Here is a 16,387-nt window from a genome sequence, read left to right as displayed (position 1 = left end):
GGTTCGGCCAGTGCTTCAAGTATCTTCAAATTGAATTATGTGCGTTGTTATACAAATAATAATTCAACAGCAAATAGTCAAGTTTAACTTGGACTCTAATTATCTTTGACATAATCATCTTATTTAATTTTGTCAAGAAAGGCATTTAAAGACTTCAAAGGGACGGTGTCTTACAATCAAATGATGAATCATTTGAAAAATTCATGGATTTGACATTATCATTAGCAAGAAACGCATTGGAAATCTTCGTTATGAAGAGATCTTGCAATCAAATGATGAATCATTTGATAAATTACGTGTTTTTTGGGATTGTCGTTAGCAAGAAACACATTGGAAATCTTCATAATGAAGGGTCTTGAAATCAAATGATGAATCATTTGATAAATGTGTTATCGTTAGCAAGAAATGCATACTTCAAATTGAAGGGATCTTAAAATCAAATGATGAATCATTTGACAAGAGATCGTTAAATCAAATGATGAATCATTTGACAAATGCATGCCTTGTGGTTTCGGCAAGATGACAAGAATACTTTTTCCGCATAAAACCGGAAAGGGCTAAGGAATTACTTGGACTACTACATTCAGATGTATGTAGCCCATTTAGGCATGTGTCAAGGAAAGGCTAGCTACTTCATCATTTTTATGAATGATTTCAGTCATTATGGTTATGTTTAATTGCTTAAACATAAACATGAAGTCATTGAAATATTCAATGAATTTAAAAGTGAAGTAGAGAATCAACTCAATAGAACCATCAAGATTCTTTGTTCGGATCGAGATGAAGAATACTTAAGCCAAAAGTTTAAGGATCATCTAAAAGCTTGTGGATTTATCCAAGAGCTTACTCCTACATAAGGGTATATGTGAAAGGAGAAATCGAACCTTGTTGAACATGGTAAGATAAACGATGAACCTTAAGACTCTCCCATTTCATTTTGGGATTATGCTCTAAAGATTGTTGCATGCATTCTCAATATGGTTCCAACCAAGAAGGTTGACAAGACACCGCATGAATTGGGCATGGAAAGTGTTCCTAAGTTGTCTTACTTGAGGTCTAGGGATGTGAGGCACTCGTGAAACGAGACACGCCTGACAAACTTGAATCCAGATCTGTCAAGTGCATCTTTGTAGGACACCCAAAGGAAACGATGGGTTACTACTTCTACTTTCCTACCGGAAACATTGTCAAAGTTTTTTTTGATTTGCTGAGTTCCTTGAAAGGAGACTCATATCTCAAGAGGACAGTGGGAGGATTGTTGAACTTGATGAAACTCAAGAAGATGAGTCAACTTCTGTAAGTACTGGCAAATCTTCAACTTGGGGGGAAATTTCAAAGAGATGAATCTCTAGGTGAACTACAAGTTGAAGATAAAGCGATTCCAATTCGTAGGTCCTCAAGGACAATACGTGCTCATGATAGATTAAATCTTATGATTGAGTCTGAAGAACACGTAGTAGGAGATTTGAATGAACCTCCTAATTTCAATGCTGCATTATCAGATCCGGAATCTGACAAATGGCTTGAAGCTGCGAATGTGGAAATGAAATCGATGAAAGACAATCAAGTCTGGAACTTGGTTGACCTTCCACCAAATGGTAAAACCGTTGGGTGCAAGTGGATCTTCAAGAAGAAGACCGACATGGATGGAAATATACACACCTATAAAGCTCGTCTTGTGGCAAAAGGTTATACTCACGTCTTTGGAGTTCATTATGAGGAAACCTTTTTCTCCCGTTGCGGACATTAAAGCTATTAGGATTATCTTAGCCATAGCTGCGTACTATGACTTTGAAATATGGCAAATGGATGTCAAAACCGCTTTCTTAAATGGTTTTCTAGACGAGGAAGTCTATATGGTACAACCAGAAGGTTTTGTCGATCCTAAATATCCCAACAAAGTATGCAAACTTCAAAGGTCCATTTATGGACTAAAGCAAGCATCAAGGAGTTGAAATAAAAGGTATGATGAAGATATCAAAAAGTTTGATTTTGTTCAGAATCCTGATAAGCCATGTGTATATCGCAAAGCTAGTGGGAGTAATGTTACTTTCCTTGTCTTGTATGTCGATGACATATTGATAATAGGAGATCACATTCCAATGTTGAACGACGTTAAATCTTATCTTGGAAAGTGTTTCGCTATGAAAGACTTGGGTGAAGCAGCATTCATACTTGGAATCAAAATCCATAGAGATAGAAGTAAACGGTTGATCGGATTAAGTCAAAGTGCGTATATAGATAAGATCTTGAAGAGATTCAAGATGGAAAATTCTAAGCGCGGGAATTTGCCTATGCAAGAATGACTTAATTTATCTATCAAGAACGGTGCTTCTACACCTGAAAAGGTGGAGCGTGTGCAAAGAGTTCCTTATGCTTCGGCTGTGAGATCTATCATGTATGCGGTAAGATGCACTAGACCTGAAGTTGTGTTTTCGCTCAAAATATTGTTAGCCGATATCAGCAAAATCCCGGAGTGGATCAGTGAACTGCTGTGAAAAGTATTCTTAAGTACATGCGGGCTACTAAAGAATTATTCTTGGTGTATGGTTGAAATCCTGATCAAAATTCAAATGGTAATAGAATTTGTGATGTTGGATTTCATGACTGATGAAGATGTTTCAAGAATATCAGTCGGAATACGTCTTCATTTTAAATGAAGACACGATGGAATGCTTTAAGCTAAAAGCAAACCACAGTTGCTATGGATGTGACAGAGTCTGAGTATATTGTCGTCTCAGAGAAGACGACATGAAGGTTGTATGGATTAGAAAGTTTATTTTTGGATTTATATGATAATCCTCAAATAGCACACCTATGGAACTGTACTGTGATAATTCGGGAGCAATTATCATTGCCAATGAACCTGGGGTTCAGAAAGGTGCCAAACATTACCTGAGAAGATATCACTACGTTCTTAAGCAAAGCGAATTGCGTGAAATCAAATTACTCAAAATTCACACAAATCATAACTTAGCGGATCCTTTTACAAAGGCATTGTGCAAAGGAAAGGTCAATAAGTATGTCGTGGGCATAGGTTATTGCTAAGTTACATCATGTAAATCTGTGATTCGTATTTGGATAATGGGATGTTAAACAATTGTTATTTTCAATAAATGAATTTTTATACGCGGTATAAGTGGTTTCATTTTTATAATAATTGTGTCCTATATTTGCATGTTTAATCCATGAATATTAGTTGAATATTCTAAACGTCCGTTGTCGATTAATTATATGGGAATATAATTAAAGTAAGACAATTGTGAGAGATTGGTGAAAATATTTAAGGGAATATTTTGAAGATGGTGGATCGTACCAAACTCACATGATATTCAAAAGGTGAATGTTGGACTTACCCCACAGAACGAATTATCATTTTATGGATCGGCGTCATTAAATGACATTCGTGAAATGGTTACTTTATTTATCCTTTGACTTGAGATACAAGTGAGTTATGCATGTGTGGATTGCATTTCTTGATATAGTTCGTAACTGTCCTGAACAAGGTAGTAATAAAGGACTATTTTCATAAATGTTAAGAAACGACATGGCCAGACACTTGTAGTCAATACAGGGTTGTTCCTTCAATTTGCAACTGAAGTATGACACCATTTGGCGCCCTCATTAATTAATTGAAGATGTTTGTGTGGCCACACCCAAATGAACTCAAGAAGTTGTCTTGACTAATTTAGTAATCTTAATTAATTGTAGAAATGAGATACATAATCGTTAAATTATGAAATGACATTGATCCATATTCATAATTAATAAGAGTATCTGAACAAAGAGATATTAAAGACTAAATCATTTCAATTTGGCAATTTAAGAATCTATTCTTAAATATTTCTGGGAGCATTGGAGTGTTGCTAGACGCCAACCAATGTTATTGTCTTTATAATAACATGCTCAAGTGGGAGTTGTTGGAGTGTGATCATTTTATTATAAAGCTCATGTCCGGAAATAATTTAAGCCTATAGGGTCACACGAAATGACACGGTAACTCGATAATATTAATTGATATATTAAAGTAATATATTGATTAGTTTGATTACGAAATAATTAATTAAACATAATTAAAGGGTTAATTATATTTAATTGATTAAAGAGGAGGATTAAAATGTGAAAATTGGAAATGGACTTTGGACCCTAAAAGCTTAAAGGGGCCGGCCATGACAAAGGCCTTGTAAGCCTTTGTCTAGCTTATTTTCCAAGTAAACTTTAACCTAATTATGTCCTATAAATAGAGTGTTAAGTTTAAGATTTTTCACACATTATTTTTCACATAAGCTTTTTCTCCTTTTCTTCCTTTCTCTTTGAAGTGGCCGAAATTCCCTTTCATTAGGGTATTTCGACTTTGAAGTTTAAGGTTCAAGCAAAAGGTTTGTTTGGTTTGTGATCGGGTACTAGCATACATTATTCGGGGTGTCTAGTGTGCGATCGTAGAGGGGTTTTGCTTTAAACCCTAAGCATGAATAATAATCTTATTATTATTATCTTTATTGGAGCTTTGCATAAGGTACACAACTCAATTCTATTATTTGTTAATTAATTTGATTGCATATATTTTTCGATTTCTTCCGTTGCGCTTACTCGTGATTATGTATGATTAACAAATCATTGATGAAAATGACTAAAACAGTCCGGCTTTAAAAAATAAAATTTCCAAATACAACTAATTAAAGAGAGAAAAAACAATCCTATAGTCTATGAAGATGGGTTGTTTTATATACATACATAGTGGATATATCTAAAGAAGTCATTACATTAATAGACATGGTTGTCCTCTTATCATGGCATGTTGTTTGAATCTGTTTTGATATCAATTGTGATGCAATATAGGCAATGACTTGCAAAAACAGAGCGGTACACTACCACATGCCCACAAGGTCCCAATCCAATTTATTGTTCCATATAAAGTTAGTGTAGGAAGATTGAATTATAAGCAAAATTTGTTGTGATCAACACTATATAGTTCAAGTTGAAGGTGAGGAAAGTTTATGTTGGAGTATGATCATTTTATTATAAATCGCATGTCCGGGAATAATTTAAGCCTACGGGGTCACACGAAATGACACGGTAACTCGATAATATTAATTGATATATTAAAGTAATATATTGATTAGTTTGATCACGAAATGATTAATTAAACTTAATTAAAGGGTTAATTATATTTAATTGATTAAAGAGGAGGATTAAAATGTGAAATTAAAAAATGGATTTCGGCCCTAAGTCTTAAGGGGGGGCCGGCCATAACAAAGGCCTTGTAAGCCTTTGTCTAGCTTATTTTCCAAGCAAGATTAACCCTAATTAAGTCCTATAAATAGAGGCTTAATTCTTGGTTTTTCACATACTTTTTCACATAAGTTTTCTCTCCTTTTCTTCCTTTCTCGTTGAAGTGGCCAAAAATTCCCTTTCATTAGGGTATTTCGACTTTAAAGTTTAAGGTTCAAGCAAAAGGTTTGTTTGGTTTGTGATCAGGTACTAACATACGTTATGCGGGGTGTCTAATGTGCGATCGTAGAGGGGTTTTGCTTTAAACCCTAAGCATGAAATCTTATGATTGAGTCTGAAGAACACGTGGTAGGAGATTTGAATGAACCTCCTAATTTCAATGCTGCATTATCAGATCCGTAATCTGACAAATGGTTTGAATCTGCGAATGTGGAAATGAAATCCATGAAAGACAATCAAGTCTGGAGCTTGGTTGATCTTCCACCAAATGGTAGAACTGTTGGGTGTAAGTGGATCTTCAAGAAGAAGACCGACATGGATGGAAATGTACACACCTATAAAGCTCGTCTTGTGGCGAAAGGTTATACTCAACTCTTTGGAGTTGATTATGAGGAAACCTTTTCTCGCGTTGCGGACATTAGAGCTATTAGGATCATCTTAGCCATAGCAGCGTACTATGACTTTGAGATATGGCAAATGGATGTCAAAACCGCTTTCTTAAATGGTTTTCTAGACGAGGAAGTCTATATGGTACAACCAGAAGGTTTTGTCGATCCTAAATATCCCAACAAAGTATGCAAGCTTCAAAGGTCCATTTATGGACTAAAGCAAGCATCAAGGAGTTGGAATAAAAGGTTTGATGGAGAGATCAAAAAGTTTGATTTTGTTCAGAATCCTAATGAGCCATGTGTATATCGCAAAGCTAGTGGGAGTAATGTTACTTTCCTTGTCTTGTATGTCGATGACATATTGATAATAGGATATCACATTCCAATGTTGAAAGACGTTAAATCTTATCTTGGAAAGTGTTTCGCTATGAAAGACTTGGGTGAAGCAGCATTCATACTTGGAATCAAAATCTATAGAGATAGAAGTAAACGGTTGATTGGATTAAGTCAAAGTGCGTATATAGATAAGATCTTGAAGAGATTCAAGATGGAAAATTCTAAGCGCGAGAATTTGCCTATGCAAAAAGGACTTAATTTATCTAGCAAGAACGGTGCTTCTACACCTGAAAAGGTGGAGCGTGTGCAATGAGTTCCTTATGCTTCGACTGTGGGATCTATCATGTATGCGGTAAGATGCACTAGACCTGAAGTTGTGTTTCGCTCAAAATATTGTTAGCCGATATCAGCAAAATACCAGAGTGGATCAGTGAACTGCCGTGAAAAATATTCTTAAGTACATGCGGGCTACTAAAGAATTATTCTTGGTGTATGGTTGAAATCCTGATCAAAATTCAAATGGTAATAGAATTTGTGATGTTGGATTTCATGACTGATGAAGATGTTTCAAGAATATCAGTCGGAATACGTCTTCATTTTAAATGAAGACACGATGGAATGCTTTAAGCTAAAAGCAAACCGCAGTTGCTATGGATGTGATAGAGTCTGAGTATATTGTCATCTCAGAGAAGATGACATGAAGGTTGTCTGGATTAGAAAGTTTATTTTTGGATTTTAACATGATAATCCTCAAATAACACACCTATGGAACTATACTGTGATAATTTGGGAGAAATTATCATTGCCAATGAAGTTGGGGTTCAGAAAGGTGTCAGACATTACCTGAGAAGATATCACTACGTTCGTGAGCATAGCGAATTCCGTGAAATCAAATTACTCAAAGTTCACACAGATTATAACTTAGCGGATCCTTTTACAAAGGTATTGCCAAAATGAAAGGTCAATAAGTATGCCGTGGGCATAGGTTACTGCTAGTTATATCATGTAAATCTGTGATTGGTATTTGGATAATGGGATGTTAAACAATTGTTATTTTCAATAAATGAATTTTTATACGCGGTATAAGTGGTTTCATTTTTATAATATTTGTGTCCTATGTTTGCATGTTTAAATCCATGAATATTAGTTGAATATTCTAAATGTCTATTGTCGATTAATTATATGGGAATATAATTAAAGTAAGACAATTGTGAGAGATTGGTGAAAATATTTAAGGGAATATTTTGAAGATGGTGGATCGTACCAAACTCACATGATATTTAAAAGATGAATATTAGACTTACCCCACAGAACGAATTATCATTTTATGGATTGGCGTCATTAAATGAGATTCGTGAAATGGTTACTTTATTTATCCTTTGACTTGAGATACAAATGAGTTATGCATGTGTGGATTGCATTTCTTGATATAGTTCCTATCTGTCCTGAACAAGGCAGTAATAAATGACTATTTTCATAAATGTCAGGAAAACGACATGGCCAGACACTTGTAGTCAATACAGGGTTGTTCCTTCAATTTGCAACTGAAGTATGATACCATTTGGTGCCCTCATTAATTAATTGAAGATGTTTGTGTGGCCACACCCAAATGAACTCAAGAAGTTGTCTTGACTAATTTGGTAATCTTAATTAATTGTAGAAATGAGAAACATAATCGTTAAATTATGAAATGACATTGATCCATATTCATAATTAACAAGAGTATCTGAACAAAGGGATATTAAAGACTAAATCATTTCAACTTGGCAATTTAAGAATCTATTCTTAAATATTTCTGGGAGCTTTGGAGTGTTGCTAGACGCCAACCAATGTTATTGCCTGGGAGCTGTTGGAGTGTGATCATTTTATTATAAATCGAATATCCGGGAATAATTTAAGCTTACTGGTCACACGAAATGACACGGTAACTCGATAATATTAATTGATATATTAAAGTAATATATTGATTAGTTTGATCACGAAATGATTAATTAAACATAATTAAAGGGTTAATTATATTTAATTGATTAAGGAGGAGGATTAAAATGTGAAATTAAAAAATGGATTTGGGCCCTAAGTCTTAAGGGGAGCCCGGCCATAACAAAGGCCTTGTAAGCCTTTATCTAGCTTATTTTCCAAGAAAGATTAACCCTAATTAAGTTCTATAAATAGAGGCTGAATTCTTGGTTTTTCACATACTTTTTCACATAAGTTTTCTCTCCTTTTCTTCCTTATTCTTTGAAGTGGCCGAAAATTCCCTTTCATTAGGGTATTTCGACTTTGAAGTTTAAGGTTCAAGCAAAAGGTTTGTTTGGTTTATGATCGGGTACTAGCATACGTTATCCAGGGTGTCTAGTATGCGATCGTAAAGGGGTTTTGCTTTAAACCCTAAGCATTAACAATAATCTTATTATTATTATCTTAATTGGAACTTGCATAAGGTACACGACTCAATTCTAGTCTTTGTTAATTAATTTGATTGCATATATGTTTCAATTTCTTCCGTTGCGAGTACTCGTGATTATGTATGATTATATGCTTATATTCTAAGAGTTTATTGTTGTAGGAGTATAAACTCACTCAACAAAGCAAAAACACTTTCTCAAAAGTCACTGCAAAATAGCAAGCATGTTTGTCCGACGAAATAATAATATAAATACCTCTACAAGCAAATTTACACTTATCACCAGTGTAGAGAAGCTATTGAAATGACAAATTATCACTTTATTCCGATCTACCATCGCATACATGTACAGAATCATATCAGTGAAAGCAACGGCATAGATCAGTGACCATCCTTTGATCATTCCCGACTCCTTTGGATTCCAATCCAACGTGCATAATCAACCCACCTGTAAACCATGTAATAGAGAGGTTAAAAAAGGAATATTACATAAGTGTTACATAGGATGTTTGATGTTTTAGGAGTAATTTACATTAGTGACCCAAGAAATGTGTTGCCTGTTCTGACTGCAAAGCATATCGCACTCAGAACGAGCTTGTGTTGGTGCAACAACGGTTCTAACATTCGCTGTTCAATAACCCCAGCCAGTACTTGGTACCTGTACGACATATAGCTCAAACCATGTAAACTATAGAATAAACTAAACAAGAACTAAAGTATATATTAAGTAAAGAAAAAGAGAATGAATCAGGGTTCCAACTCCAAATAATAATCAATGACTTGAGTACTTGAGTCATATGAGTCTTCGGACTTTGTGGTAATATACTGCTCTGTTTTTTCTGTATGTTAATTCAAACAGATTATTTGTAACATGTTCATGATAAAAGGACTTGTATGAGAATTTCACCCCACGCATCCATATCTTTTTTAACGTAGTCACTAAAAATTTGATCATTTGACTTTTTAGATCCTTAAGATATCCACTATGGATATGAAACAACTCATCTTCTTTTAGACTATAGGGTCTATATTCTCTCATAAAATCCTTGCTTATCTTCATTTAGGATGGAAATTGAATTTTTATTTGGAATTTTAAGATTTACAGCTGACCGTTTTAGTCATTTTCACCAATGATACCAATGACTTGTTACTCATATCATGGGTTTAGCAAAGTGATCTTTCAATACATGTTTGTTCTTTTGATACCAGGAGTAAAGACGAATGTATTCCTGATTATGGTGATACTAATTACATATGTCCTAATATAGACCAGTCTTTTATACTGGTTGATCGTGTTGTAGTGTTGTTGTAAATCTATTGATAGGCACTGACTCCTAATTTAAGGTTTCTACCAATGATTGGAGTGGTCAAGACCCTTAGAGATGCCACTCCAATCATTGGTAGAACATCTTTAAGGGTCTTGACCACTCCAATCATTGGGGGGTTGAATACTCCGAGTCAACAGGGTTGCTTGGAAAGCCTCAGAAGAATCGTGATAAAGAACAGTCTCGGAATAAGGAGCCCGAAGGGAAAGAAAAGCGGGATATGGATCAAATCCTCCTCCCCCAAAATGTACCAAACTCAATGAGAGAGTGCAGGTGCTGGTATCCTGAGAAAGAGTTAAGGTCAATTTTTTTTTTCCTTCTCTTCATTCTATCACAATGATACTAACATGATGGCTGAGACTAGAGCTCTCAGAGATGGGTTCAAACTATGTTTTGATAAGGGCATCCAAGTGAATGACATCGAATCTGATTCCAAAGTTATGGTGGACTCCATCCTTGGTCTCATATCCACCCCTTGACATCTTGGTTTTAAAAAGCGCGCCTCAGGCGCGCTTAAGCGCTAGGCGCACCTAGGCTCAAGCCTTGGAGCTTTTTGGTACTCAAGGCGCAGGGTGTACAAAAAGCGCGCGCTTTTGGGCCTTTTTTGTGAGCCTAGGCGCCAAAAAGCGCTAAAAAGCGTGAGCTTTTTGTACACAAGAGGATTTTTTTTGTATAAATAAGTAATTTTTGTTTCTTACCTCTTCTTTCTCAACAAGATTGATCTTTTTTTTCTTTTTCCTCAACGAGAACAACAATCTTTTGAGAATTTCTTTTCAAATACCAAATTTGATCAAAGTCAGACTTAAACGAGTATCTTACTGATGTTGTTTTGGTATTTTATGTGTTTATAAATACTATATAAATAATTTATAAAATTTCTTCATAAGTGTGCGCCTTGCGTACGAAAAGCTCGCCGCTTTTGCGCTTCCGAAATGGACCCTATCGCTTTTGTGCGCTTATCGCTTTTTAAAACCAAGCTTGACATGTGCTTTACTTGATCAGAGAATGCATCAGCTTATTGTCTTCTGGCATGATGGTTTCTCACATCTATAGACAAGGCAACTCAATTGCAGACAGACTGGCTTCTCATGCTTACTCTCACAGGTCTGATTGCATCATTGAAGCTGCTTCTTTTCTCTTGCAAACAAGCCTACTACAATGACAAGGAAGGCCTTTACTCTTATTCCTGTTCCCGGAATGCTTTCTTTCATCAAAGTCAGGTAAGAAATAGAAAAGATACAACTCGTACAACTAAAGGCTTGTCAATTCTTGGTGTAATACTCACTCTCAAAGGATGGGTGTCAGAATATCTCACTTTTCAGGCAGTCTCATCTGTGTAAGAATTGGGAATTCCTCTTCCAACTCGTCCCAGAATGGGCGTTATGGCAAAGAACAAGAAGAAAACTAAAGAGGAAATTTGTCCAATAGTCACAAATGGTGCCTCCACAGGTTGACATCCGATCCAACCTAGTAGTAAGCAATACGCCAAAAGCAACCAAAATATTCCTTGGTAAATCGGGCGAAAACTTGAACTACGTACATACATACTTTTAAAAAAAGGTAAAGCCAATAGACATATAAAAACTAGTGCTATTGCGGCTACACCTCCCGCTTTGTCAGGTATACTACGAAGAATGGCATAGATCGGTAGGAAATACCATTCCGGTACAATATGAGGCGGAGTGGACATCGGATTAGCAGGTATATAATTGTCGGGATGCCCCAAAACATTAGGAGCATAAAAAATAAAAATGGAAAAAAAGATAGCAAAAGCTAGCGAACCTACTAATGATTGGAGTGGTCTTGACCCTAAGCTAAGGTTTCTACCAATGATTGGAGTGGTCAAGACCCTTAAAGATGTTCGAGTCCTTAGAGATGCCCTGTGTCCGTTATGTTCATATTTTTACGGATATTCATTATGTTGTATGTTATCGTATAACAAGTCTAGTAATTGAGTGCCTCTAGTCATCCTAATTTTCAAGTAGCCTCACTATAGCCTATAGCACATGCACAATAACCTTTAAAGCAAGAGCTGTAAGATTCCCCTAATGAAGAAATTATTTTCAATAAGTAGGGATTACTTTGTTTTCCTACTTCAGCCTGTCCTACCTAAAGTAGACTTAATTATGTTCATTTTGATTTTGGAGTCTTTTCTATAGTTCCTCTTTGTAGTGTAAGGAATGGTTGCAGACTTGCAGTATCGAAACGTACCTAAGGTTACTAGAAACCGACATATAGACACCATAGGCCACACTAGTGGATAATACAGGTAGGTCCTCGGCTTCAACAGCGTAAGATTTATCAATGGCCTTCCTTGCATTAATCAAGACATTTGTTACACCCGTCCCAACCTGAGATAAAGTACATCAGTGTAAGTCGCCACAATTATACCTTCAAATAGAAACCAGGGATTGAGAGTATATATTATTATTACCCTATCAACCATGACAGTTTGGTTCATGATCTCACAATCTTTAATTTAAGATAATCTACTACATTGAATTAAAAAGTTAAGAAACCTGTTAATACTATGTTCACTTACAAGAGATGCACCAGTCCCAACTGCAAAGAGCTTCGCTCCATTACGCTACAGAAACAACACGAGATGAGATTAAAATAGAGCTGAATAGTAGTACAACATAAAACAATAAAAACGGTAATATATTATGATAGATACATACTACTATTGCCCCAATTCTCTGCAAGAATGAATAGGATGTACCAGCCAAAGCAACCTGCACATGTGATTATAATAGTCTAAGTCAACTCGGACTACACTTGTCTTTTTCATTATGAAAAAAATGAAAAAATAAAGATAGAATCAATTGGCACCTGGAATGCATTATCAGGGCATCCAGAGAAGTACTTGGCAATTAGTCCAGCATTAACTGCAACAGGTCCTCTAAGAGAAACCGTAGGAGCAGGAAGCCACACGAGCATAAAATCTGCGATTATAGCCATTATCTGAAACAATCTTTTATTAGCATAAACCAAAATCCTTAAACATTTTTAAATATTAATTTAAAGAGAAAGGGTAATCTATAGCATACCACATCAGCACAAACAAAATCCAGCTCCTTAGTGAAGTTTTCCCTTCTCTTTTCCAACTCTGCAGCACTCTATAAAACCACCATAATGTTAAAAGAACGGAAAGAAAAAATCCACAACAACACTGATCACAAAAGTCAACATTTCTCAATGTATGTCACAACTCACAAGGAATTGATTTTTGCCTTAGGTAAGTAAAACAGACTAGGTTTTCCCTATGAGGTTACACGGAAAAGGTAAGTTTTTTTATTGACTCAGATATATGTGGCGTAACCGGGGTATTCCATGACTGTTTTCAAACGTTTCCCTAACCATCTCCAAGATTGTTGCATTTGATAAGAAATTATGTGAAATGAAAATCATCAGCAATAACAAAAGTGGCAGGAGAAAAAGCATTTGAGTATGCCTTCTTAAACAAATGATGATTCATTGCAAGTCTTAAACAAATCCCATCTCGTACAAAACCCAATTTAAGCCTGATAGATTCGTTTTTAAAACCAAAGAAGATCGTGTGAGTAGTCCATAAACTTCTATACAGTTCACCCATATATGTATGTGGGTCTCAGGTTTATACCATTGATCAAGCTTTAAATCATTTGTTTACTCTTCCAATTTAATCTCATTGGCAGGTGTTGGTTGCCTCCGCTAAACAGTTTTGTTCAAAAAGTGGGGTGGTTCTTTTTTCCAAAATTGTGACAATAAAACTATATTTCAATCATTTCAGTTATTTGCATTTTACTAATACCAAAAATCATAAAAGGGTTATAGGGAGGGATCCATGTTCAAGATACACAGAAAGACGACCATTTGGCTCTAATATATACAGCCTAACCATTTTTCTGCGGAGTTTCCTAGTTCCCTCGTCATCCTAGTATTTTTATGCAGTGAGGTTCCAACCTTTTAGGAAGCTTTTAAACTAGCCTATCTTTAGGCATATCATATATGTAACTACATATCAATATCAATATATCGTGATATAACCATAACTTTGTTTGGATTCTCTTAACAACGCGATATCCAAATTTCGTGGGAATTTCTATTTTTTTTTAATGGCTAAAAGTTGCTCCATTTCTAGTCATACTCCTACAAAACCCCAAAATCTATACTTCCTTATAAAACAAACCGACCCTCCCTCCTTAAACTTTTAAGAATCTGATATGTCTAATTTACCATCCAATTTCATACAATCCTATTTCCATTCTATACACTATGACTAAATACTCTTACCCAAGTTTCAGACTTAATAAATTTTGTTTGTTCGTCAAAAAAAAAATTTTGTTTGTTATTGGCAAAAACTATCATACAAATAAAAGTTCAGATTGAGTATCTGATTTGAAATTAACATAGTCACAACAGCTCGAACATTGTCTATTTTTGCCGCTGCAACGGGCGGACACCCATCTAGTATTCTTAAATTCACAACAGAAATATCCCTAAATTTAATATTCCTACTTCTACACTACTTCAAATATTCTTAAATTCACCGATTATCAATTAATAATTGTACATATCTAAAATGCATCAATCAATTCATAATCCAACCATAACTAAGTTCTAAACAAAGAAAAAGATTAAACAAGAGATTAATTAACAAACCTTAGTAAAAATGCCAACACCACATTCAATACCAACTTTGGTTAAGAAAAGATCATCAGCAAGCAATCTTTCCTTAAACCCACCAAACTGAAGCAACCATCGAAACACCGCTGACTTTTCGAGTTCCAAATACCTCGTCACAATTGACCCGGGAATCTTTCCATTACTTATTGACTTTGCAATATCTTTAGGAATACTTTCTAAGCTCCTTCCAGCTTCAGCTAACACAAGCATTGCTTCCCTTTTGTTTTTCTCTTCAGCATCATCATCACCATCTTCTCCATTATCATCACTTCCATCTCCACCACCACCGTGAAGACCACCACTGCCACCGCCGCCGCCGGAAAATGAGATGGTTAGTGGTGGGGTAGGACGGTTAGAGCGGTTGGTAAGGGAAAAAGAGTAATGATGATGAGATGGTTTATGAGTGGTGGTGATGAAATTGAGGTTGATCCGGGTGGTGGTTGTGGTGGTGGGGTGATGGAGATGGGTGGTGGGTGATTGGAGAGAGAAAGATCGGATGCTACACACTGCCATGTGATTATGCTGATGATATTCTTTCTCTCTCCTCCTTCCTGTCTGAATTATATATTTTGTATATATATGTGTGTAATGAGAAAGTGTATGTATATATGTGTGTGTGTATATATATATATATGGAGAGAGGGTGTTTGTGGAAGTTAAAATGGAAGGGGAAGGAGAAGATGACTGCTGACTGACTTGAACAGCTAGTTCTATGTATGGAAAATATTATATTATACTATATATTTTTAGTCAGTCAACTGTTGTTTTCAAACCACACATTATGGATTCCCATCATGTCACTCGACATTCACCGGTGATAGATAAAAGTGCGGACGGTTTTACTATGGGGCAGCGCGGACTCCCATTTTGGTACTTACATCAAAAAAATTTAAATGATATATTTGTAACTTGTATTTAAAAATAAAGAAAAATAAATAAGAATACATATAAATATCATCTTTATTGTCATAAACATATTTTTTTAAAAGTTTGGTTATGGAAATATTAAGTTTGAGATATATTTTTTTATTTAATATAATAAAAACTTGAATTGTTTTAGTAATTTTCAATAGAAAAAATAAAGAAAGTTTAAAGAAAAAACTTTCTTTGTTTGTGTATGTAAAAATGTTTAATACATTAATAGTGTAACTGTTTGTGGAAAAATTATTTTCTTTCAAATTATTCTATATATTTATTACAAAAACTAATTATAATAATCATAATAGTTATATAGAAAGATATATATAAGCTAGTTATTTCATAAAAAAAAATCCAAACAAATCAGTTTTTGGATCTAAAAAGTGTATTTCGACCGGTTTGACTGGTGTTGACCGAACCTCAACCCACAAACAAGACTAGATCCGGTCACAAGGAAGAAAAAGAACATGATTTCAAGACCAAAAACACGATTTACAACCCGGATCTATACTAGACCTAACCAAAATCTTCCATTATTTCACATACACATTCGGTTTTCACATGTTTTCGGCATATATACATATATGAATATGAAAAACATAGAAGTTCATTAATCTAAACAGAAAACAATGATTTTTGGTTCTAAAGAATTCGGATCTAAATGCTTTCAGACCAAAGTTCTCGGATTTTTAAAGGATTTCGGATATATATTCATATATTTATACTCAAAACCGATTTATATATATGTGTGTATATATATTTTTGTGAAGATTTCGGGTATATATATACATACATAATACGATTTATATATACATATATGTAAAAATTTTGGATCTAAATATATATATATATACATACTCAAACCCGATTATATATATATATATAAAGGGAAAAGG

General features: G+C 34.9%; 1 protein-coding gene across 1 annotated transcript; it reads right to left on the bottom strand.

Annotated features, from left to right (window-relative positions):
• Window positions 1-8,807: 8,807 nt before the first annotated feature.
• Window positions 8,808-15,274, bottom strand: LOC122581436 (protein RETICULATA-RELATED 4, chloroplastic-like). Its single transcript, XM_043753669.1, has 8 exons — window positions 14,550-15,274; window positions 12,956-13,024; window positions 12,738-12,869; window positions 12,587-12,640; window positions 12,448-12,492; window positions 12,117-12,256; window positions 9,113-9,238; window positions 8,808-9,028 (listed from the first exon to the last, which is right to left on the bottom strand). The coding sequence occupies exons 1-8, from the start codon at window positions 15,084-15,086 to the stop codon at window positions 8,980-8,982; spliced, it is 1,152 nt and encodes a 383-aa protein (XP_043609604.1). The 5' UTR covers window positions 15,087-15,274; the 3' UTR covers window positions 8,808-8,979.
• Between the last annotated feature and the right edge of the window lie 1,113 nt (window positions 15,275-16,387).

The sequence above is a fragment of the Erigeron canadensis genome, chromosome 9 (assembly GCF_010389155.1).
Source record: "Erigeron canadensis isolate Cc75 chromosome 9, C_canadensis_v1, whole genome shotgun sequence".
Lineage (NCBI taxonomy): Eukaryota > Viridiplantae > Streptophyta > Magnoliopsida > Asterales > Asteraceae > Erigeron > Erigeron canadensis.
The sequence above is the reverse complement of the archived record's forward strand: the minus strand, read 5'-3'. Positions and strand labels throughout refer to the sequence as shown.